General features: G+C 34.2%; 1 protein-coding gene across 8 annotated transcripts in view; it reads left to right on the forward strand.

The window, feature by feature from the left end:
* Window positions 1–26,304, forward strand: part of Evi5 (ecotropic viral integration site 5) — a 205,605-nt gene extending 179,301 nt beyond the window's left edge. For 6 of the 8 annotated variants that reach the window (XM_048814448.1, XM_048814446.1, XM_048814445.1 and 3 more), the window contains one exon: window positions 21,548–26,304. In XM_048814448.1, coding sequence (XP_048670405.1) covers window positions 21,548–21,859 — 312 coding nt within the window. In that variant the 3' untranslated portion in view covers window positions 21,860–26,304. Of the gene's footprint in view, window positions 1–9,650; window positions 9,664–21,547 lie in introns of all 8 variants that reach the window. The other 2 variants (XM_048814450.1, XM_048814451.1) reach the window with 2 other exon arrangements.
* Window positions 26,305–27,150: the final 846 nt, after the last annotated feature.

The raw sequence follows: 27,150 nt of genomic DNA on the forward strand, positions 1-27,150 counted from the left end.
CTTAATAAAAAGAAATTATTCCCATAATTATTAAATTTGTCCTTTCTTTAATTAGAACAATATAAAGAATCATGCAGGAGTTCACACAAGCCTGAGGGCAGATAAGTAGTTCTTTTTGGTGCCCCCAAAGTGCAATGTAGATAATGAAAGATTCTATTTGTACTCTTTAAATTACTTTAAGACCCTTCAATTAAATATTCAGTAGTCTTTATAGACCTTAAAATTTCCATTTATATTTTTAAAATGCATTTTTAACTATTGTACTATTTACAATTTTTAAAAGATATTTATTCAGTTGTAGATGAACACACAGTATCTTTATTTATTTTTATGTGGTGCTGAGGAACCCAGTACCTCACATATGCAAGGCAAGCACTTTACCACTGAGCTATAGCCTCAGCCCCTATTTACAGTTTTTTATGTCTGGAATGCACTACTTGTATTAACTTTCTAAAACTATAACAAAATGTCTGAGATAGTAAACATAAGAAAGGTTTTGGAGGGCTAACAATTTTGGAGGTTTCTGTCCTTGATTGAATGGCCCTCTTGCTTTTGGGCCTGTGCCAAGGCAGCATATCATGGTGGGAACATGTTGTGGAACAAACTGCTTACCTCATGGCTCGAAAACAAATGAGTGGGGAGGTGTCTGGGTCCCATAGTCCCTTTCCAGGAAACTCCCAATGATCTAAAGAACTCCCATCTAGACCATCTACTAGGCCCCATCTCTTAAAAGTTTCTACCACCTCCCTATTTAGTTCATGGATCTGTGGAGGAAACTTAAGATCTGAACTACAGCAATATCTAAAGCTGAGATATACATAAAATCACATACATACTGGTTCTTGCACATCATGTGTTCTACCTAAGCTATATCCTCAGCCCTTTTCTTTATTTTTTTTTGTCTCCAGGCAGGGTCTTGCTCTTGAAATTGCAGTTCTCCCATCTCAGCCTTCTGAGTAGCTGGGGTAAAAGTGTGTACCACTTTGCTGGGCTTATTTGTCAACATTTAGAATGACACTAACAAGCTGTGCTTAAGATTGCATTCAACTTGATAGGGGATGCTAAAATGAGCTATAGTTTTAGAATCTCGTGATCTTATTCAGGTACTCAGGTTTCAAGACTTGAGTATTCACTTTTTATATTTCTTCCATCTTCCTTTAGATCAAATAATTCAATTTTTAAATGCTAGTTTTTGAAAGAAACAATGGCATAATATTGACAGTTTTTTAAACTTGGAACATTTGAAAATGAGCTTCGCTAATTTGCTCAGTGTCAGTTAAAAGAGAATTGATTTTTAAAAAGTAATAAGTAGTTCAGATTTACAGAAACTAAAAATTTTAAACTCTGGTTGAAATCTTTAGTGTAGCAAATCATGTGCTTTTCATGAACTATATCTCAAAATTGCAGTTGGACATGAGATAATCAGATTTTCTCTTCCCACAAGTTGGATAGCTGAAAATGTCATAGCAATAGTATGTGTCAAAGACTTTGTGCTGCTTTCTGCCTGTCTGATTTAAGTTGTTGTGGTCAGTCTAAGGAACCTGTGATATGATAAGATAGCATTCATGAGGTCATGTGGTTTGCAAGTGCCCAATCTTAACTGAGCAGCCTGTAAGCACCTCAGGATAAGGAAGAAAGGGATACTAAAACCTCCTCTGAAAGCTTATTTTGTGTTCAATGACAAAATAGTGTGGGTGTGTGATAATATATGTGTATAATATGCTTTTAAAATTACTTTCTATCAGGAGTTAAAGTTTCTGGGAAAATGACTACTACAAATTAATTTATCTGCTTTTATTTAGTACTTTAAAGTATTCAATTTTTTTAGAAAGGAATAAATAATTAGTATAAACAAAATTTAACATTACCACAAAATGCTTTGCATACCAGTTGTATACATGTACACAGTGATTAGCAGCCATAATGTACTTGACAAGACTTACTACGTACATACCAATATGGCATTGTTATTTGAAAAGTTTAATCTTTTAAATTAGCTATTTATTATTTTGTACTTTCATAAGCAAAAATCATATTTTGAATATTGTATTTTTTGTTATTAACAGTATATAAAATATTAAACTTTTATTGCAAACGTTTTTCTGCCTATTTAAAATTACACTATAGGGGCTGGGGTTGTGGCTCAGCAGTAGAGTGCTCGCCTAGCACATGCAAGGCCCTAGGTTCGATCCTCAGCACCACATAAAAACAAACAAATAAAATAAAGGTGTTGTGTCCAACTACAACAATAAATATTGTGTCAAATATTTATTTTAAAAATAAATATTTTTAAAAATTACACTATAGGAGGTAGTCACAGTTTCTTTTATGTTGAAGAGAAAAAATGATGTAGAAGATTTACATTGTTAGTGAATATTTTTTATCACTTAAAAATTATTTCTGCATTTTCTGAATAGCAAATTAGTTATTTTTAAACTGGCCACATCTCCATTGGAGACATACATACAAAATGGCTGTCTAATTTTATAAATAACTGTTTTACTGAGAGAGTCACATTTGGTAGAATTCACCCATTTAAAGTTTACATTTGAGTGGTTTTTAGTATATGAACAGACTTATGCAGTCAGTATCACAATCAGTTCTAAAACATTTTTTATCAGTTCAAAATGAAATCCTTAACAGTCACTGCCCATGGTCTCCAAGCCTCCTACGTCTTAGGCAATCACTAATCTGTTCACTGTCTCTACTTATTTTTCTACCCTGGAAATCCAGTATGAAGGGAATCACAATTTGTGGTCTTCTGTGACTGGATTCATCTACTTAGCATAAGATTTTCAAGGTTTGTCCGTATGGTAACATGTGTCTGTACTTTGTTATTTTTTGTTCCCTTAATAATATTCCAAATTACGAATATGTCACATTTCATCCATTCACTAGCTGTTAAACCTTTCATTATCCCACTTTTGGGCTATCATAAACAATGCTACTGTAAGCATTCGTGTACAGACTACTATATGAACGTGCTTTCATTTATCTGAGTATATTCTTAATAGTAGAATTGTTGGGTCATATGATAACTCTTCTTTGAAGCATTTGAGGAACTACCATATGGTTTTCCAAAGCCAATGTATCATATTATGTTCCTTCAGCTGGATATGAGGCTTCTGATTTCTCCACATCCTTACTAACATTTGTTGTTTATCTTTTGATGGTAGTATCCTAGTAAGTTTGAAGGAACATCTCATTGTGGTGTTAATATGCATTCCTCTAATGACTAATGATGTTGAGTATCTTTTCATATGTCTGCTGGCCATTTATATCTTCTATAGGAAAATGTCTGTTTAGATCCTTTGCTCATCTTTAAATAGGGTTATTTTTTAAATTGGGTTGTCTTTTTATAATTGATTTCTTAGAGTTATTTGTATTTTCTAAATACACTTACCTTATCAAATTTTGACTTTTGATTTTTAGATATCTTCCATTGTTATATTTTTTTTAAACCACAGCAGCTTAGTTTATTGACTAGAATAATTTTCAGACTTTCTTCTGGGAAAGCACTATGATAAAGTACTTGACTTTCTAAATTAAGCCTTTGTTTTAATAGGACAAGGAAATGAAACATTTAAAAATTCTTATTGTTAGTTTTGACACCAGATGCACAGAAATATATAAGAAAATCGAGAAACTATATTATCACCAAAATGTAAAAATTTTGTGCTTTGAAGAACACCATTGAGAAAGTGAAAAGACAACCTGTAATGGCATTAGAGCAGATTATGCTAAGTGAAGCTAGCCAATCCCTAAAAAACAAATGCCAAATGTCTTCTTTGATATAAGGAGAGTAACTAAGAACAGAGTAGGGTCTAAGAGCAGGAGAAGAAGATTAACATTAAACAGGGATGAGAGGTGGGAGGGAAAGGGAGAGAGAAGGGAAATTGCATGGAAATGGAAGGAGACCCTCAGGGTTATACAAAAGTACATACAAGAGGAAGTGAGGGGAAAGGGAAAAATAATACAAGGGGGACAAATGAATGACAGTAGAGGGGGCAGAGAGAGAAGAGGGGAGGGGAGGGGAGGGGAGGGGGGATAGTAGAGGATAGGAAAGGCAGCAGAACACAACAGACACTAGTATGGCAATATGTAAATCAATGAATGTGTAACTGATAGCTTATTATGAACTTTAGGAGCCATAATAAACTTGCTATGTTGGCATTACCTCTTACAAAAAAAAAAAAAAGACAACCTATAGAATTGAAGGTAAAGATTTGAACATTTAGTCAGATGTGGTGGCACATGCCTATAATCCCATCGACTTGGGAGGTTGAGGCAGGAGGATTGCGAGTTCAAGACCAACCTCAGCAAATTAGTGAGGCCCTGAGCAACTTAGCAAGACTCTGTCTCAAAATTTAAAAAAATTAAAAGGACCTGGGATGTTCCTGAGTGGTTAAGTGTCCTGGTTCAGTCTCCAGTACCAAAAATAATAATAATAATGATAGAAAACACAAACATTTATCTTACAAAGGACTTGTGTCTAGAGTATGTTGTTTTAAACTCTTGAAGTTCAAATACAAGGGAACCAGGTGTGGTAGCACATACCTGTAATCCCAGCAACTTGGGAGGCTGAGGCAGGAGGATTTTAAGTTTAAGGTCAGCTCAGCAACTTAGTGAGATCCTGTCTCAAAATAAATTAAAAGAGCAGGGGATGTAGTTTAGAAGTAAAGCACCCCTTGGTTCAATTCCAAGTACCCAAAACAAAAAGAACCCTGCAATTTGAAAGAATAATTAACCCAATTATTAAATGGGCAAAGGATCTCAATGACTGGGGGGGGGTAATATTTTGTTGTTGTTGTCAATGGTTTGTTTGTTTGTTTGTTTATACGTGGTGTTGAGAATGAAACCCAGAGCCTCACACATGCCAGGCAAGCACTCTACCACTGAGTCACAACCCCAGCCCAACAACTGTTTTCCAAAATATTCAAAGAAATGGCAAGTAAGCACAACATCATCATTAACCATTGGGAAATGTAAATCAAAACCACAATGAGATGCCACTCCATACTTCCTCAGATGACTTATTACCAAATAGATGAGAAGTGTTGGCAAGCATATTGAGAATTCTAAATCTTATACACAGCTGGTAGGAATGTAAAATGGTAGATACTTTGGAAAACCAGGGTGGCGGTTCCTCATGTTATTAAATATATGGTTACCATATAGCCCAGCAATTCCACTCCTAGGTATACCCACAAGAAATGAAATCATGTCCACACTAAGACTTATGCATAAATATTCATAGCAACATTATTCATAATAACCAAAACGTGAAAAACAATCCAAATATCACTCTTTGACAAATGAATAAATAAAATGTAGTATATCCATATAATGGAATATCATTATGCATTAAACAGATGAAGTACTGTTACATGCTACAGCATATATGATAAGTGCAAGAAATCACTCACAAAGGGCTGTATAATGTAGGATAACATTTGTACAAAATGTCCAGAATAGGGAAATTTGTAGAGACAAAATAAAAATTAGTGGTTACCTAGGATCCAGAAGGAGGTGGGAAAATGAGGGGATGACAGCCAAGAGATGTGTAGTTTCTTTTTGGGTAATAAAAATATCCCAAGATTGATTCTGGTGATGGTGGCACAATTCTATGAAAATACTAAAAACCGTTTAGTTATACATTCTAAATAGGTAGATTGTATGGAATGTTAGTTATATCTCAATAAAGACATTTTTAAAATTTATAGTCTTTGTCTTCTGGAGAGTTTCTAACCTGGGAAGGGCCCATGGATGGGATCTATTAAAGTGTTACAAATACTTCATGTATAAACATATGCATCCTTTTAGGAATTAGTTCATAATTTTCTCAAGTTTCTTGGACATTCTGATGCTTAATATTTAAGATCACTGTTCTTGAGCCACTAAATGACACCATGGTACTTAGAGGTTGTAATATAGCATTTTAAGTTACACATATAGAACTTAATTTTCTGTTAACTTTGTTTACCAGCCCACATTCTAGTTTTTTGTAAATGTTCTGGTAGTTTATGTCTGTCCAGATAGTACAAGGTCTAGATGGGACCTTGGGACAGTGCCTGATACGTATTAAACACCTAGTATCAGCACTTTATAGCTGTATTATTGTGTGCAGATTAGTTAACCTTTTTGTACCTCAGTTATTTCATGGGAGTTATTAATGGGATTAAATATATAAATACTGGAAAAGCACTTATAACAGTTCCTGGGACATAATAAGGTGTAAGTATATGTGTGTATGTATGTGTGATGCTGGGGATCAAACCTTAGAACTTCGCATGTGCTAGGTATTCACTCTAGCACTGAGCTGCATCCCAGCCCTAAATCAATGCCAACTATACCACAAAATACACGTTATAAATGTAGTATTACAAATAATTAGTTAAGTCTAATGGCACTACTCCCTACTTTAGTAGCTCCTCCATAACCTTCATGATAAAGTTCTAATTCTTGAGCGTAACGGTAGATCTTCATAGTTTAGGCCTTGCTTTTCTTAAGTTTGATCTCTCCGCTTGAGACCTATAGCCCAGCCACACCAAACCACTTGCAGTTTCCCAGCATTTTTTTAGTATGTTCTTGGGCCTCAGGACTTTTCCTGAGATATCCCCTCAGGACTTTGCCTGGATATCCCCTCCCTGCTTATCCTTCACAATTTAACTCAAGTAGCAGCATCTTACTTATTCTCTAAGAATTCTCTCTTCTAAGCAGTGCATTGCTTCTCTTGTGGGATTACTCAACACTTAATATGCCCCCATGGAACTAGCTGTTTCCCTTCTGTCTTTCCCTCCAGATATTTAACTCACTGAGGGCAGGGGTCTTGCCATTATTTTGTTTGTCTTTCCAGCATCTAATATAGTAGTTGTCACCTAAGAACTTAGTGAAGATGTGGTTAAGTGATTGAATAGACTGATAAAAACCCATTATATAGCTTTGGAAAACAATTATTCCTCTTAACAAGTTAATCCACATAGAAAAGAAATACTTCCTTTTTGTGGGGGTATTTGCTAACGGTTTGAGTTTTTGAAGTGTTTCAGCTAAAGGTTAAATCAAATGAAATCTACGTGGTACTTTGATGTAGCTTTAAAAGTTCAGAGTGAAACAAGTGTGAAGTGATTTATTTCCTGTAATTGGTCATAAATTTACATAGAACCTCATATATTCCTAGCCTCATCACCATTGACATTAGAGTGCCATCTAAATAATGTTAATGGTTTCAATTTTATCAAGATGTGTCAGCTGCCAGGAAGAAGACATTCAGTGGCAGTTTCATTTCGTTTGCCCAGAATACTGGGTAGATCTAAATAGGCACTGTAGAAAGACAAAGAATTCTCTGTAAATAACCCCTTCTTTCCTGCTCTAGTAACAGGTGTATATAAGTTTCTTTAATTCCAATCTTTCCACCTTTTCCACTTATTAAAGTAGGTACATATTTTTTCATTGCTTTTGCATTTATACATCTTACATAAAAATCCCATATTAAGTTTTTAAATTTTAAATGCCCCTTTTTAATAATATATTTTGATAATGCTAAAAATGTTTTTACTTTAACTTATTTAGGTATTCAATATTATTTTTGAACATTTTAATTTATTCTAATTTTTGACTTGCAGCAATGGAGAAGTCATGACCTCCAGATGATCACTTTTATTGGTTTCCTGTTCTGATTCTCTGGAAATCTTTTGATTTGCATGCTTATTGCTAGTTTTAGTCTTTGTCATGTTTACAGTTCAGTTTTTAAAAAGCTAATAATTATGAAAAATTTAGTTATCATTTTCCATTTACATTTATTTTAAATTTTGAGGAAACTTTATATTAAAGGTATTTTGTAAGGAATCTTAACAAAATTACTGGCCAGACTGGGAGGAGAAAGGGAGTAAAGCCTCTAGAACTTAAAAATAAATATTTACATGATTATTGGACTTTGTCCACCTTCTCATATAAAGTATAATGTATAGTTATTTTTAATTTTTTATCTTGTACATCACTTTACAAAAATGTTTCATTTAACTTAAAAAGCCAAAGCTCTGTGTTTTACAAAGGTTGATTATACAAACGCAAGTGTACAAGTAGGATCTTTATAATCTGATATGACTCAGTCTTGGAAACTTACTGCAACTGTTTTGCAGTTCACTTGGTATCACATGACTCACTTCAATGGTTTAAAGCCTGTCTAGTAGTGATCAAAGTTCATTTGGTTAGGGGTTTTTTTGGTGTGTAGATGACTTTTTTCCACTTTGTTGTGGATTGATTGTCTTTCAAAATACCCAATGCAGTTCTTCCTCTTATTCTTTTGAATCTCAGAACGTGGTAGTTGTCTGCACAGTGCAACCTCCAATCACACACAGGGGAAAAATTTTTAACTTGAAAAAATATGCATGGAAGCACTTTTAACTGTGAAGTATCATATAAATATAATAAGTATACAGTATAAGTTTCAATTCCAAATTTTCCTTTCTTCCTTTTTTACTTACTAATACATATACTAGTACATATTTTTCACTGCTTCTAAAAATGTAAGTTTTAAAGATTTATTAAAATATTGGGGCTGGGAATTTAGCTTAGTGGCAGAGTGCTTGACTGCACCAAGGCTTTGAGTTTGATCCTCATTTTTTGCAGTGCTGGGGATTGAATCCAGGGCCTTCTACTTGTCAATCAAGCACTCTACCACTGAGCTATACCTCCAGTTCCTTGAGTTCTATCCTTAATCCTGAAAAATATATATATACATATATATACAAACTTATGTATAAATAATATATAATTTATATATACATTATATATAATACACACATTATAAGTATTTTATATATGTATTTGTATTAATTCCATTGCCCTCAAATGTTAAAATTGGAAAAGAATAACTTGTATCTATTTAAAATTGAATGTAAAAGTGAACCTTTTTTCAAGCTACCAGTATCCTGTAATGTGCTATAAGAAAGCAAACATATATAGAACATGTTATCTCCTCTGTTCATATGGACACTTGCCCAGGTAATCAAATTTTCTCAGCACAGATTTCTCTGTTATTTATAAAGAACCTATATTTAGAAACTACAAAACTCTAGAACTATGACAGTTTGTTTCACAAAAACAAAACAAAAACCTCCTGTCTTAATTAATAAAGGAGACTAATGAAAAAATTCTAAATACTTACATATCATTGATAAGTATGGAATTCATCCCTGCAGATTCTCCCCGCTTTACAATTTCAATACTGATTACTAGGTAAAATAAATGGAATGGTTTTTAATAGTATTTTTTTAGGGTTTGAATTTTTACTATTATTATAGTTAGAAACTCAGCTATTTCCTGTCAAAACCTACATTCATCAGACTATGAACATGACAGTTTCCTGTTTTCTTATTAACTATATAGCATTTTGAACTTTATTGGTTATAAGTTATATAATAATCTTAACTTCTCACTTTCCTTTTCTCATTACTAAATGCTTTTGGAGGCAGCACATATAGAGAAATCCTAAAATCTAATCTCTTTATTGATAGTCAAGGCTGATATTTTATTAACTTTTTAAAGTTGTCATGAATGTGTCACTTATATCTTAAATATTATTTAAATAAATTCTACATGTTTTTACCTTTTTTTTTTTTTACTGTTTCTTAATGCATAACATGACGAAGCAGTCCATATCAGGTAAGAACTAATGTTATTGGAGTGTTGTATGCTATTATTTACCAATGTTTTGTAAAAATGCTAGTATTTTAAAGTAAATATTAGAATAATAATGGAAAAAAGTAACAAAAACAACAACAACAAAAAATACTTTTGGAAGTTAAAGGAAGCCATTTTTTGATTTTGTGTTTTTGTTGTTTGTTGAGATAGGTCTCCCTTTGTTGCCCAGGCTGACTTCAAACTTCTGGCCTCAAATGATCTTCCTGCCTCAACCTCTAGAGTAGCTGGAGCCACACATGGTGGTCCACTGTACTCAGCTCTCGAGTAGGTAGTGGTGGTGGTGGTGGTGGTGATTAGATTATTTGACAAGTTTGTTCTAGTTAGTCTGTTTTACTACTGTCACAATAGTGAGGCTACAAATAAGTTTGGAAGCATATTTGAGTGTTTCATTGATGAGCTTATTATTGAACTATAATCAAGTAACTGAAAATAAGCAACTAAGTATGAACAATGACAAACCTTTATTTTTAAATTTATTCCATATCAAGTTCCCCGATTTTTTTTTCCTTTTGGTACTGGGGTTTGAACTCAGGGGCACCTGACCACTGAGCCACAATCAATCCCCAGCCCTATTTTGTATTTTACTTAGAAAAAGGGTCTCACTGAGTTGCTTAGCACCTCACTTTTGCCGAGGCTAGCTTTGAATTCATGATCCTTGTTCCTCAGCCTCCCTAGCTGCTGGGATTACAGGCTTGTGCCACCAAGTCCAACTTCTCCAGATGTTTTGAGGCAATTTTCATGAATACACATAATTAAAAACTAACAAAATTAAATAAAACCAAATGAAGTGACTTGATAATCTTTTACTTACAAAAATAGAAGTATGTCTTTAATAGTAAAAAGAATCATTGCTTAGGCAAAAATCTGGTAACATCAGAGTTAAGATTAGCATACAAAAATGCATACAGTACCAAAATGGAAGCCAAAACAACAAATTTCTCTTATAGGTCCACATGAAGAAGAAAGGGAAGTGTACTGACAGAAAGGTATAGGTTAATAGCCTAGCATCTAAGTAAGAGCAATTTTATGATGGACTTTAACAGAGAAGTTTAAAACCATAGCTTAGTGGTCTTCTGGTTAAATCCAAAGATTAAATTTAGAAATACTAGTGGAGGAATTAATAACAATTACAAGTATTTCCAGCAATCTTTCATAGATGTTACTTTTAAGCTTTTTATTCAGTAGATGTTTTTATTGGAGTATAAATCATATATGAAAAAAATATAGAAATTCTAAGTGTCCAATCTCATGAATTAACACAAAAATAAGCAGGTTTATTTAACTACTATGCAGATTAAGAACTAGGACATTATCAGAATTTCAGAAGCCCTTTCATCATGTCTCCCACTTCTTGTTCTCTTCTCATTTCCTTATTGTTAAGAATTCTGGCATCACAAATTGAGTCTACCCAGTTTTTAACCTGTTATTCTAACAAAATTATATAGAATGAAGTATTTCATGTTTGTCTTATTTTGAGACTAGCCATATTGTTTTACGCAGCTGTAGTCTTTTCATTTTTGTTACTTTCTAATAGTATCTCAATGTATGAATATACTGTCATTTATTCATTCTACTATTTATAAACATTTGGGGTTATTAATAAAACTATTAAGAGTTCTTTTGTAAATTTTTTGGTACAGTATACTTATTTCTGTTGTTCATATACTTACTGATGAAATTGCTTAGGGACCATTATAATTATTGTTCAAACCAGAACACTTTTGAGAATGAAAGTAGGACACTATAGATAATTTTGCTGTGACAACAGGCATAAGCCTGAACTGTCTTAATGAAGCTGAAACACATGATTATTCTTGGTATAGGGTATTTAGATATTTAGTAAATACTGCCAAACTATTTTCCCAAGTGCTCGTACCAATTTATGCTCCCACCAACAATGTATGCCACATCAGATTTTTGTTTGTTTGGCTTTTGGTACTAGGGATTAAATTCAGGGGCACTTTACCACACTGAACCCTATCCTCAGCCCTTTTCTGTAGTTTATTTAGAGACAGGGTCTCACTGAGTTCCTTAGGGCCTTGCTAAGTAGCTAATGCTGGCTTTGAACTCAGAATCTTCCTGCCTCAGCCTCCAAAGCTGCTGGGATTAAGGTGTGTGCCACTGTGCCCAGTTGTATTCCACATCTTAATTAAAATGATTGGGTAACTGAAAATTTCAGTGTTGTATTTTGTATTAAACACATGAATTGAAGATATTAATTATCAGTTAAGGAACTGTTAATTTGCTTTGACAACTAAAGTGACAGGCGGTAAGACAAAAGATCTTTTGCAAATATTAAGGAGCCGATTATTACAAACACTTAGGAAAAAGGTTTGGCAGTATCTACTTAAGTTTAATATATATAATTTGTGAATATATATATTCGCAGTTACACTCCTGGGTATATAATATAATAAACTGGAAGTGACTCAGATGGCCATTGGCAGTGGAATGGCAAATTGTGATGGGTATTTACATATTGAATACTAGGACACCCTGGGAAAGTGAACTACTTCTCTAAATGCCAGCATTGATGAATCACAGACATGATGCATAACAGGAGCCAGACACAAACAAGGACATTGAAATGATCCTTTAGAACAGTTTTATAGGGATAGACGTCAGAATGGTGGTTACTTACCTTTGGAGAAGGTAATCCCTGGATGAACAGAGTATACACAAGCCTTTTGGGATGCTAGAAACATCTTAATATGGGTGATAGTTTTAGGTATATATATAAGTAAAGAATTATCAACTTGTTCACTTAAAATCTGTATAATCTACAGTGTTTTATCTCTTTAAAAAATTGGGGACAGGGAGGGAGGCTAAACAAAGTATTAAAATAGACATAGTCTCAATTTTTTCAAGCAGTTTTGACATTAGAACATTTTGGCTATAGGAAAATACCACAGAACATCAAATTTATAATCAGTTGATTTTATCCTGGGAGACAATCTTAGGTTTTAAAAAAAATTAAATAGAAAGTACAGAGTTCTCAAATGCCCCTTAAATATCTTTGTCTAGTTTCCCCTGTTGACTTCTTATGCTTGTTTGATATATAGGTTACAATCAAAGAACCAATATTGGTACTTTATTATTAACTGAAGCCCATAGTTTGCAATGGAGTACTTCTTTGTGTTATACATTCTGTGTTCAGACAAATGTACAATGACAGGGGCTGGGGGTGTGGCTCAGTGGTAGAGTGCTCATCTAGCACGTGGGAGGCTCTGGGTTTGATCCTCAGCACCACATAAAAATAAATAAACAACATAAAGGAAAAAATGTACAATGACATACATCTACCATTACAATAACATAACAGAAATTCCCTATATTCCATCTACATTCCATGCCTCCTTCTTTCTCCTTGAACCCCTGGCAACCACTGGATTACTTACTGTTTTCATAATTTTGCCTTTTCCAGAATAATTATAATCATACACTGTAGCATTTCAGATAAGCCACTTTCACATAGCAATATATATGTATGTATTTGGGATTCCTATGTGTCACCCCTCCCAACCCCACCACACTTAACACACTAATATTAAACTGCCTAGCAGTTCCTCAAACCTGCCATTCCCTTTGTCCTCCATTCTTTAAGCACATTCTTCATCTATCTAAAAAGGCCTTTCAGATGTGTGACATTATGTGCTAATTTCTAACCAGAAAGAATAATTAGAATAGATTCAGTCATTCAGAGTGAACAGATCTTACACAGAGTCTTGGAAAGGACTCTTCTCTTAAGAAGGGTATATGTCAATTTGTGTTTTCATGTGTGTAAAGGTTTTAAATTTCCTGAATTTAAATTTCAATTTCTAGAATTTCCCTAGAGATGGTCTTGAGACCTATTTGAAACTGGAGCCCAGTTGCATAAAACTTTTTGGTGGAGCCCAGTTGCATAAAACTTTTTGAGAGAGCCTAGATCTGAAAGAAGCAGTACAGAGTTATAGGTACCAATGTTTTTAAAATGTTGGATGGTATTGATCACCTTATTTTTTATTGGTTCTTTTTAGTTACACTGATCACTTTAAAAGGTAAATTTCAAACATAAATGTTAAAAGGATATTGCAGAATCATCCTAAAATTCCTAACCAAATAAGAGATATTAAGCTATATAAGAAGAATTTAATCAAAGTAGTACCATCATAGGTACCAATTTTGAATTGACTTTTTTTTTTTTCGGTGTTGGAGATTGAACCCATGGCCTTGTGCTTGCGAGGCAAGTACTCTACCAACTGAGCTATATATCCCCAGCCCTGAATTGACTCATATTTTATAACAAATGCCTCTTCATGCCCAGCCCCCACCACACACACACACACACACACATTTCTCTCTCAATTGGCTATTGAGCAGTATTAAGAAGTAGTTATTCTATCAAGGCCTCTTAATTAAGGGTACACATATTAATCTTTAAAGGATATAATTAATCACCTAGAAATGAAGTCAATCCTTAAATTAAAACTTGAAGATTAACACTTGATAGGGGGAAAGGAAGAGAAGGTTCTGGCACTGTTTTATGTACACTCATGGTCTGTGGCTCAATGTAGACATGTTAAAATGTCTAATGTTGGATGGTACCCTTAAATGATGAGTCCTGTAAAATACCCTGTTGGGCCCAGATGTAAAGCTAGATGGTGAAGGTGTCTGTTAACCCCAAATAGAAGGTCATATCTTTTTTTTTAAATGAATTTATTTATTTTAACTAGGTATACATAACAGTAGAAAGCGTTTTGATTCACTGTGCACAATTACAGCAGCACTTTTCATTGCTCTGGTTTTACACGATGTAGCATTGCACCACAGGTGCAGTCATACATGTACCTAGTGTAATGATATCCATCTCATTCCACCATCTTCCTACCCCCATACCCCCCCACTTCACCCTCCCCTTTGCCAAACCCAAAGTTCCTCCATTTTTCACATGCTTGCTCCCCATTGTGGATCAACATCCATTTATCAGAGAAAACATTCAGCTTTTGATTTGGGGGATTGGCTTGCTTCACTTAACATGATATTCTCCAACTCCATCCATTTACCTGCAAATGTCATGATTTTATTCTCTTTTAATGCTTAGTGATATTCCATTGTGGATACATACCAAAGTTTCTTTATCCATTCATCTATTGAAGGGCATCTAGGTTGGTTCCACAGTTTAGCTATTGTGAATTGAGCTGCTATAAACATTAATGTGGCCATGTCACTGTAGTATGCTGATTTTAAGTTCTTTGGGTATAGACTGAAGAGTGGAATAGCTGGGTCAAATTGTGGTTCCATTCCCAGATTTCCAAGGAATCTCCGTATTGCTTTCCAGATTGGTTGCACCAATTTGCAGTCCCACCAGCAATGTCTGAGTGTGCCTTTTCCCTCACATCTCACCAACACTTATTGTTGTCTGTATTCTTGATAACTGCCATTCTGACTGGACTGAGATGAAATCTTAGAGTAGTTTTGATTTTAATTTCTCTAATTACTAAAAATGTTGAACATTTTTTCATATGTTTGTTGATCGAATGCATATCTTCTTCTGAGAAGTGTCTGTTCAGCTTCTTAGCCCATTTGTTGATTGGGTTGTTTGTTTGTTTGTTTGTTTTGGTGTTAAGTTTTTTGAGTTCTTTATATATCCTGGAGATTTTGCTCTATTAATGTACATGTGGCAAAAATTTGCTCCCAAAATGTAGGCTCTCTCTTCATCTCATGGATGGTTTCTTTTGCTGAGAAGAAACTTTTTAGTTGGAGTCCATCCCATTTATTAATTCTTAATTTTATTTCTTTCACTTTAAAAATAATATTTGGGGCTAGGGATGTGGCTCAAGCGGTAGCACGCTCACCTGGCATGCGTGCGGCCCGGGTTTGATCCTCAGCACCACATACAAACAAAGATGTTGTGTCCGCCGAAAACTAAAATATAAATATTAAAAAAAACATATAAAAGTAATATTTATTGGCCTCATAATTCTTTATATTACTTGTCTGTGTGTCCATCCACATTTAAGGCAGAGTATTTTAAAAATATGAATATTATGAAGATGGCAGCAATAAACAAGAAATCTTCTAAATCCAAACTTATTTATGTTCCTTTTTTGTGTTTTTTTAATATGATCCTATGAAGAATATTTGGATTTCAACCCCCAGCATGCACACAAAAACGGTACAGATTATTTAGAACACTGTTTTCAAAATGAATCTATGGACTATCCTCTTCTGAACTAAATACTTGTTTAAAATAGATTCCTCAGGAGCTGGGCTTGTGGCTCAGTGATAGAGCGCTTGCCTAGCATATCTAAGGTACTGGGTTCAATCCTCAGCACCACATAAAAAATAAAATAAAATGAAGTTTAAGATAAAAGAAATTTAAAAAAAATAATAAACTCCTTAGTCCTAGCTGTTAAATCCAGATATTTGAGAGTAGAGCTCTGGAATCTGTATTTTTTAATATTATAAACCCTGTTGGCTCTTAGGCATACTAAATTTATAAATTACTGATTCAGATAATCGGGAAGTCAGAAGGGCACCCTAACTAACTATTATAGACATTCTCATAGAAGTAAGGGTTCCAGAGAGACTTACTGAGTTGAACTGCCAGTGAGATCATCTCTCTGGTATTTGTGACTCTTTTGCTTATGTTGTTTGTAAATTCTCAAATCTAATTAATACCTAAAATAAGTTATTTTAAAATGTTATAGACACTAGAAGGCAGCCATTAAAAGTAAACAATGGTTTTAACATAATAAGCTTGTTTTTGCTTATTTTACATACCTGTGTTAGGGATAAAAGAATCTGAAGGATGAATTTAGGTTATATAATACAGTTTTTTTTTTAATTTTCAGTTCAACAGGCCACAGTTACAATTAAAAACTTTTTTTTCTTAAGCTGGGAATATACCTCAGTGAGTGATAGGGCTTATGCTTATTATACACAAGTCCCTGAGTTCTATTCCCAGCACATATACCACAAAAATCCTCTTTCATTTCCTTCTAAGTAATCCAGGGTTGGAAGGGCAGTGTGTTATGCTGAAACAAAAGTGGCCATAATTTGACAATTGTGACAGCTGGATGATGGCAACATGGGGTTAGCTACACTACTGTCTATTTTCAAAAATATTCCATAATAAAAACTAAAATTTTTCACTTGCTTGATTACCAAATAAAAACTTTTTTTCCAGCATATGAATTCTTGCAACCTCTCTTGAGGGAAGTTTAACCATAAGAAATCAAACTTCTTAAGAATGTTGAAGTCTTTAGCTGTATTCTGTACTTCTGGTTGTACATCATAAATTACAAGGCAACTCTGCAGAGCTGTGTCTTCAGAAATGCTGGTAGCGGGGCTCAGTGATAGAGTACCTGCCTAGCACTTGTGAGGCACTAGGTTTGATCCTCAGCACCACATAAAAAGAAATAAATAAAATAAAGGTTAAAAATTTTATTTCTAAATGTTGGTGGCAGTGCTGTTTGTAATGGGTAGGCTGTAAACCTAAATATCCCAACAAGAGGACTGGCTAAGCAGGTGATGCTGTGGTTGCAAATGAGACACTGTGTAGCCAACAGATTATGATACTGAGAAATGTTTGTGATAATAAGTGAAAAAGCAGGATACAAAACAAAAAGGAAAGTGACCAATCTTACTTTTTTTTGAAAAGTAAGGTTAGAAAAATTATATTGAAAGATACACTAAAATGTTGTAATGATAATGAGCCCCTGTCTCAAAACAAAAAGCATGGGGATATGATTCGGTGGTAGAGGGCCTCTGGGTTTAATCCTTAGTACCACAAAATAAGTAAATAAAAGTAAAGGTTATAATAAAACTAAAAATGTAATGAAGATTATTTTTGACAGTTATTTGTTATTTTCTTTTTATGTAGTGTTTTCATAGGGAAGAAAAATTTTTTTTAATTTGTCCTTCTCCCAAGATAGTCTCTTTCCTCTTTGTTGACTATTTTTTTTTTTCTGCCTTCTCTTAGACACTATCTCCAGTCTCTGATAATATGGGATTTTCTGCTCAGACTTAAAGGTTGGGGAACTGAAAAGCTGACAGGAAGTCTTGAATCTTTGGGTAGGACTATTGACCATGGTCTTTATTGTAGGGCAGTCTAGCTACAACCGTCCTTTGGGGTGTCCCAAGATTCTCTTCAGAGAAAAATTCCTATACTTATAATTCCAGAGAGTCGTGGTGCCTCTGTTTCCTTGGCAGCTCTTGGATCTATGTCTAATTCACCTGGAAATATATTTTTTCTTTTTCAATGATATGAATATATTACAGGCATTTCACAAGAGTTTCTGTTGTTGCTAAGTGTCATGAAGATATTCCTGTAGTGTTTATCTAAAAATTAGGATGGACAATGAGCATCAAAATAGCATGCTAAATTATGTGTTTTCTTTTTAAGACAGAGTGTCAGTAGCTTTTATCAGATTCTCAGTCCCATAATTGACCCAAAAGAGGTAAACAAAACCACAAAATAAACAAAAAACATTGCCAAGAGAAATGGTCCTTATCCTGGGATATGCAGCAGAATTATTCAGATTTTTTGAACATACACATTCCTAAACCGTACCCTCTATGCCAGAAAGAGTAAGTTCCAGGAACATTATTTAAACAAGGTGTTTCTTGTGCTGACCTCTAGGTGGTCAGATTGGCCCAGAACAGCTTGATTTTGCTGCTGGAAAAATGGCATCCACTTGTATATACCAGACACATATGAAATGGATAGTCGTCCTTCAGAAACTTTTGTCCTGAATAATTAAGAATTCCATTTAATATAAATCATCTACTTACTATCTTATTCTCATTTGGTTTGAACAGAAGGTATACCATTCTGTTATTTTTACCCCCTCTGCTGAGGATCAAACTCAGGGCCTCATGCATGCTAGGCAAGAATTGTATCACTGAGCCATACCCCCAACCTCCATAATGATTCTCAAACTTCAGAGTATATCAGAATCTCCTGAAATGCTTGTAAAATGCGGATTTTGGGAGTTTCACTCCTAGAATTTTGATTCCTTAAATCTGGAGAAGGAGACTACATTTTTAACAGGTATCCTCAGTTCTGATCTAGGTGATCAGTGGATTATATAAAATATCTGAACCTAAGTTTGTTGTCCATAATACCATGAAGGTTTTGGTTTTTTTGTAAGAAAGAGAGGGAGAGAAGGGTTTGGGAAGATTGTCCGTTTTTAAATATAATTAGCTTCTAAAAGTCTGTTAATAAAGATAAGCAGTGCAACATGTATATTCACAGGTATTCAGGATGACCATACACAGTACCCTGGAACTCTTTGCCCAAATGCCTGCTTTCAGGGCCTATATAGGTCTCCTCCCTTACCAAAACCAGTGTGTGCACATACCTGAGTCCACCGGATAGCTTCGGTTTTACCAGATAGTCCCTTATTTTCATCTTTTCTTTCTTTCACCAAAAAATATCTCTGCCTTTGGTATATTATCAGTTCTCAAATAAAGAGGCATCTCCTTTAGTGTTAAGAAAATTATCCCTCAACTTATAGTTAACTTTCTGTAATTACATCTGGCAAGAGACTGCCTAGTTTTTTGTTTTTAATTTTTTTACAATTGTACAGCATATGGCATGCCTTTATTTTATCTATCTATTTATCTGTCTATCTATCTATCTATTTTTATGTGGTGCTAAGGATCAAACCCCAAGTGCCTCACACGTGCTAGGCAAGCGCTCTGCCACTAAGCTACAGTCCCAGCCCTGAGACTGACTAGTTTTAATTCCGATAAATTTTGTTAGAACAAAGGAAAGCCACAGCTTTCCAAACAACTGGGAAGTTGGGGTTTCTCTGCCATACTCCTTTATAACAGCCAGACAGAAGGAAGGCATGTGTTCCATAATATTTCTTCAGAAGTAAACACTTCTGAAGAAGTGATGGAGGGGGGAAAGAGAAAGGAAGAGATTAACTGACTTTAATTTAACATTTGGAGCTATAAATCATGTGTTGCAATATGGTGAATATAGGATGTTGCATCAGACCTGGCAGTTGTAATGATGCCATTGGTATCACAACCTTGAGAGAGGTCTTTGTGGTGCTCTGTGCCATTTTTCTAAAAATTCAACTCCGAATTTAGATCTTTTCTGTTTTGCCAAGGAGAAAAGAGTGGTGTTTCAATTTCATTGTACCTCACTATAAGTTTGTTCTCTTGGTTCAGGGCAGGAGAATTTCTTTATGGCTGAGGGTCTGCCTGGGTCACATGTCATTACTGAGCCCTAGCATCTCTTGTGTCCTGTTGTCACATGCAAGCAGAGAAATGCTGAGGTTGCTTCACTTCTTCCTGGAAGTCTGTCAGGAAAGCTGGAAGGTGTTATAGCAAGGCTGTAATGTCTTTACTCTCAGAACCGTTAGTTTTGAAAGTATATGTAATATTTCCTGAATATTTCATATTGCCTTTATCTTAAGATTTGAAAGATAGTGACTAGGATTTTGTCCCTGAGAAACAAGAATGAGGGTCAATAATAATCATAAAGGTAAGACACATGGAGTATATTTTAGCAAGATCTTTAATAGTAGTCAAGATATTTGGTAGCTTTTTTTTTTAATTCTGCTTTGTTGTGGGAGAAAGTTCATGGTGTATAGGAGCAATAAAACAAGTGAAAAATATCAAAATTAAACTTTATATTTAGAACATAAACTGTTGAGGACAGAGCTGGTCTCTTAATTATATGTTAGTGGAAATAGTAGTATCCATGGTGGTAAGTTTGGGGGTTTGAGGAATTTAGGTAAAGACATGGCAGATGATGAAAAGAAACCATCTTTAATCCTGATAAAATTGCTTTTGGAGAATGTGGTTTAGATTTAGCTTTGTTCCAATACTGAACTCTAGGATTATCAGACTTGCCCACCCAGTACTTTGACCTCCTCAATGAGGGTGTGTCCTGTTAAACTCCAGGGATAGAGGAACAGAGTCTGGTCTCCAAAGAAAGAAAAAGGGAAAAAAGAGCTGTGTGATATGTACCATTCCTCTCCCTGCTCCCTGGAGAGACGAGTTCCTCCCAAGGGAGGAGGGAGGAGAGAAAGCAGAAATGTTATCCATAACTGGCATTCACGCCATGCAGCAGGAAACACTGAATGGGAAGCAGTTTTCCTGCCCTAACTGTGAGTGATAGTGTTGTGGTCTTTGGGGTATTGTAACAGGATGGAGACTCTTAGCAAATTTTAATGATTTCTAAATAATTTTCATCATTTACAGAATTATGGAGACATACTCTCAAGACAGAGTATGTGATATATAATAAGATCTTGGTCTTTAAGTTCATATTTTCTAGAAATACAGTGAAAATATTTATAGGTGAATTGATAGGCTGTCTGGGACTTATCTCAGAATAATCTGGTCTAATGAAATCAGACTGTTCATGATGTGAAGGTTGTTGAAGTTAGGTAATAGGTACTTGGGAGTTAATTGTATTATCTCTAATATAGTGAAGGGATAGTTTGAATCTAAACTCTGCTATTAGGTATCTGACATTAGCAAGCTACTCTAATTCTCCATTTCCTAATTCGTAGAATTGGGATAATAAAATCTATCACATAGGATTGTTGTGGTGCTTCAATTAAAGTAAGTTATGTGTCAATTACATAACACATAGAAGGCACTCAAAAAATGGCAATGTGCGGGGCTGGAGTGTAGTTCAGTGTTAGAGCACTTGCCTAGCATGTGTGAGGCCCTGGGTTCAATCCCCAGCACTGGAAAAAAAAAACTGGTAATAATTATTATGTCTATAAATAGAAAAAGATCAAGATATTTTGTTTGTTAAACATGAAACATTTATTTTATTGACTTATGTGTGTGTTTCCTCCATTTGAGTAAATTAATTTGGGTTTTGTTTTAACAGCTCAGGTGCCTAAAAGGCCAGAGGGGCTTCTCAGGCCAACCTCCTTTTGATGGAATTCACATTGTCAACCATTTAATAGGAGATGATGAATCATTCCTTTCCTCAGATGAAGATTTTATAGATAACTCCTTACAGGAAAGTGGCATTGGTTTTCCCTTGCACAGAAAATCAGGCCCAATGTCTTTGGACCCCACTGTGGCAGATGGTAGTGAAAGCGAAACAGAAGACAGTGTGCTGGAGACCAGGGAGAGTCACCGAAGGATCCAAGAGGAGCGGCCCCCACGAAGAGAGTCACACTCAACCACTGTCTGACCGTCACTGTGACCCAGACTACAGATTTCTTCAAGGGATCCAGTTGTCCTATGATTAGGGATTTTTTGGATTTATCTGTTTCATATGTACATATATATATATATACACATATATATATTTTACAATCCTATCTGCCTTTTTTTATCTTTGCCAAATCTTCACCACTGATTTTCCATTACCATAAAGTTGACTGGAATATGGTTAATGGGTAAAATAAGATTCTAACAGTATTAATGAACATTAATGTTTCTTGTTTAGAAAATGTAACTATCTAAATGTGGGAACCATTTTGAAGTTCAGAACTATGGAAAATTGAATTTTCTTCAGATAAAACTGTTCTTGTGCAATACTTTATGCTCAGTGAACAAATTGTATATTTGTTTATCAATTTGTTTTCAAGGCTGTCTGCAGACATTTGACCAAGACATATATCTGATTGATATTGTATTTTTGTGTTTTGGGAATTTTTTTTTTTTTTTGGCCACTAAAATTACTATTTTATTAGTGAGCCACTGAGGTTCTTAAACACAAAGCCTTTTTTCCTATATAATTTTATAAACAAATTGTTAACTATTTTCAGAGTTTAAAGTTTTGTTTTAATTTCTAACTTTTATGTGCATATGGAGGCTTCCATGTGTCAGTTATTGGTAAAAGTAGTAAGTTAACTATAAATATATTGTTAATTTGTACATATTTATGAATCTGTATATCCAACATCAAATATTATTTTACATGAGGAATATCATATTGCAGAATGACTTCTTTCAGCATTCTCACAGAACTTCTGTACATAGTAGGTCAAAAGAAAATTTAAAAAGAAAACCAGACACTAATATTTTAATAGTTTTAGTATTTTGCTTAGCATTCAACACTAGCATATTCATAACTGATGCCTGTTCAGAAACACTGTTGATGAAATCTTTTACTTCATGTATATTAACTAATAAATTTTTCATGATTAAAGAGGTTATAGCACATATTACTTATGCTGATATTCTACTTAATATAATTTAAGCAGTGGACTAAGGTCCAAGTTGCAAAGCAATTATACTGCAAATAATCTATGAACATTATCTTCAAATTCTCTAGTTTCTAAATAATAGATGAAGCCATACAAATCCTACTAATTCTTCCTTTTCTACCATTTAGACTTTTTCCTAGAAAACTGAATGCCTGTCATTGATAAATTAGAAGAACTATCCAAATTACACTTACCTGTGGAAAGACAGAAAGAATGTATTGACTGGATACTTTCCACTCTCATTTTTATTAGCAGCCTATGAAAGGAATAGCCATAGAGGATGAGAGGAAAGTAGAAATCAGTAGTGTGGAAGGACAATTTTGCACAATATGATGGAATGGACTTGAAAAGACAAAAGTAGTTTTTGTCTATAACCAGAAGTTAAGCCTTATGTTACATTGTGGACTAGGCTTTTCCAGCAAGGATGTATGTAGCTATTTTTTTGCCTGAGAAATGCAATTGAAACATGCCTTCTGAGTCCATTGAACCAAGTTAAATTCTAATGGTTAGGTAATTTTACCTGTTGTCACAAGCTAATAATTAACGGAGCCAAGATTTTAATCCAGATCTCTCTGACACTAAAGCATTTAAAGTGGTCCAGCTAATAAATTTCTCAATTTTCTGCTTTTCTGCCAATATGATTTAAGTGATTTAATAGATTTGTATATTTTTGAATATGCATACCTATAGACATACATGAATATCAGCACTCATAAGCCCTACAGTTATGAGTATAGATACTACTTCTAGAATTGGTATTATTCCTAAAATCCTAAAGCTTTGGGGATTCTTCTTTGGGGTCTATACTGTCATTCCAGAAGGTTATCAATACCCAAGTGAAGTGAGATGAGTCATGGTCATATTATTGCCTTGACCCCCACATCAAGAAATCTGAATAATCTAGACCAAGAGTCAGCAAAGTATAGCTAATTCCAGTCATCTTCCTGTTTTTACTTTAGTTAGGGAAAATTCAAAAGAATAATATTTTATGTCACATAAAAGTAGTATGAAATTCAGATTTCAGTGTACATACGTAAAGTTTGATTGGAACACAGCTATCCTTATCCATTTGCCATATTTTCTTTTCTTTGCAGTACTGGGGATTGAACCAGGGTCACTTTATCACTGAGCTGCATTCCTGGTAACCCACACATACACACTTTTTTTTTTTTTTTTTTTTTTTTTAAGGAGACAGGGTCTTGCTAAGTTGCTGAGGCTGGCCTGGTACTTGCAGTTCTTCTGCCTCAGCTGCCAAAGTTCCTGGGATTACAAGCATGAGCCACCATACCCAGCCATTTTTTTTTTTATGGCTATAATGGCAGAGTTGAAATAGTTATAGTGAAGATCATGGACCCTCATAGCATAGAATATCTACTTTCTGGCCCTTTACAGAAAAAAACTCGATCTGGATACTCCAGAATGTTAGGCTGCTTCTTTAGTTTGGCTTAATAGAAGATCAAACCATATTCTTTTCTGTTGAGGTAATGATTTAGAAACATAAAATTTTCTGGTGGATCTTTTGTTCCACAACTATTCAAATTGAAAAGTATACCAGCTATCTTATATGGTAATCTATGATTCCATAGAAAATTTTTGAGGAATACCTGAAACTTTAGAGGAGAAAGAAAGAAATGAATTCCCGAATCCCAGCAGTATTCTTTGAAATATGTATTATTAATATTTTTAGGATATGCTTCACTGAGAAATGTTACAATTTAATTTTAAAATAGGACATCTTTCTAGAGTCACATTTTGAAAGATATTCTAAAGAATTTCATAAGTATTCTTTGTGGTTAGAATTAGGTGTTAAAAGAATTAGGATAAGTAAACATTATTCTGTTGATGCTCTTCTAATTTGGACCATGCAAAACTAGAAACAACATTCTTCTCATTTAAGGCCTTTAATTCAAGCCAGGTGCAGTAGTGTATACCTGGAGTAGTCCCTGGAGGCTGAGGTGGTGGGTCACCTGACAAAATCCAGGAGTCAAAGGCCAGCCTGGGCCATGTAGCAAGACTCTATCTCCAAACCAAAAAACAACAACAAAAAAATCTTTGATTCAAAAACATCTTAGAAGAATTTAAAATCTTCCTGACATTTAGGGTGCAATAGGATACTATGTCTTAATTTGACTCCATTTTATTCAAATTAGTGTTTAGTATGTTCAAGACTTTTGAGATATTGGACCATATTCCCTGACAGATTTTATTTAATCTCTCCTATTTTGTAAATCAAATTACAATGGAAAAACTTGCCTCTTTAGGATAATTACCTTCCTGATATCTTTGGCACTGTGGGTTGATATGCTGAGAGTAGAGGCCATAGGTCATCTGAATAAAGTGGAAATTGCGTTGAATAATGAAACAGACCTGGAGAACAAGAAAAGACATCGATAAACTTTTTAAAAATTAGTGGTAAGCCAGGCATGGTAGCATGCTCCTATGAACTCTTTTTTTTTTTTTTTTTTTTTTTTTAAAAGGAGAGGAGGGAGGAGAGAAAGAGAGAAGAGAGATTTTTTTTAAAATATTTATTTTTCAGTTTTCGGTGGACACAACATCTTTATTTTATTTTTATGTGGTGCTGAGGATCGAACCCAGCGCCCCGCACATGCCAGGCGAGCGCGTTACCGCTTGAGCCACATCCCCAGCCCAACCTATGAACTCTTTCTTCTTGGCAAAAGAAGTCAAAGATGTAACTTTACACAATTTCTATTATTTTTTCCTCCTTGATAGTAAACACTCATTATTTGCTAATTGAGACATCAAGTTCCAACTAACTGAAAAAAGCTTTTTCTTAGCTCTGAACATGATGCAGCTTGTTACTCTCCAGATAGTGCCTTTGATTGAAAATAAGATTTAGATCTTTTGAAATATATTATTTCTGACATCATAAGAAATCATTTGGTTCCTCATTTGTCATTTACATAATGTATTGTAATATTCAGATTTAAGGTAAAATAAGTGTATGAATTATGTTTTGGTAAAGCTCTTTCATGATTAGCTTGATTGTTGCATAGTACTAGGCTTTGGAGGTTAACATTTTGTGAAATCAAAGATTTACTTATTAAAACAAAGAGTTTTAGCTTGAAAGTTATTGCTGCTCTACATTAACAAAAAACTTACGCTTTTAAAATTAATCCACTTAAATTTAATTTTTTGTACCAAATTAATTAAAATTTCTGGTTGAAAGTAGAGCGGATACTATTTGTAATCCAAGTTTTTACATCACATCCATTGATCTACCTATCCCTTCTTTTCACTCCAAAGAAGAGATGATAGAATAATACATTCAATATACTTAAGAGATGCAAAGTTATAATGTATTTCATTTTACTGTTGGAATTTTTTATAGTAACATTGTATAATAACCTGAAATGTTTACTTGTGCCTTTGCTTTAAACAATTAAAGTTTTCCGTTTTGTAAGAACTTGTTTCCTTAAATTGTTCATCTTTAAAAGGGGAGGGGCAGCAAAACACAGATAATGCTTGTTCTTATAGAAGATTTGCATTTAAAAATAACAATGTTTTCATCTCACATTGTACTATTAAATTAATTAGCACCTAATTCAATAAATACATTCAAATATATGTGATTTGGACATGCATATAGAGTTATTAATAGTAAAAAAAAACTTAAACACAATATCATTTAATTCAGAAGCAAAAGATCAATATGCTCTGCTTTATGCTCAGAATGATTTTATGGACTTGATTCATGAAATATGACAGAATAGCTGTAATCCAGGATTTGTCCACCTTGGCAATATTAACATTCGGGGCCAAATAACTTGGTTGCAGGAGGCTATCCCATACATTGTAAGATGTTTTGTAGCATCTCTGGCCTCTATTCACTAGATACAAAAACCTTGTGAATTGCTACTAGTGATGTAAAATTGTATAGCCACTGTTGAAAATACTTTGGTGGTTCCTCAATAAAGTTAAACAGCATTACCATATGATTAGAAATTCTAGATTAATACTCAGAGACTCAGGTATTTGTACACCAATGTTCATGGGAGCATTATTTACAATAGTCAAAAGGTGAAAACAACTCATGAATCCATTGACAGATGAATGGGTAAATAACATCTATATGTACAGTACAGCGGTTAAAAGGAATGAAATTCTGATACATGATAACAATATGGGTGAACCTTTAAAGAATTATGCTAAGTGAAATAAGGTAGACACATAGTAGGTTCCACTTACTTAGTGCCACTGAATTGTGCGCTTAGAAATTATTAAGTCAGATACAGCAGTGTACACCTGTAGT

The sequence above is a fragment of the Marmota marmota genome, unplaced genomic scaffold, assembly GCF_001458135.2.
Source record: "Marmota marmota marmota unplaced genomic scaffold, marMar, whole genome shotgun sequence".
Lineage (NCBI taxonomy): Eukaryota > Metazoa > Chordata > Mammalia > Rodentia > Sciuridae > Marmota > Marmota marmota.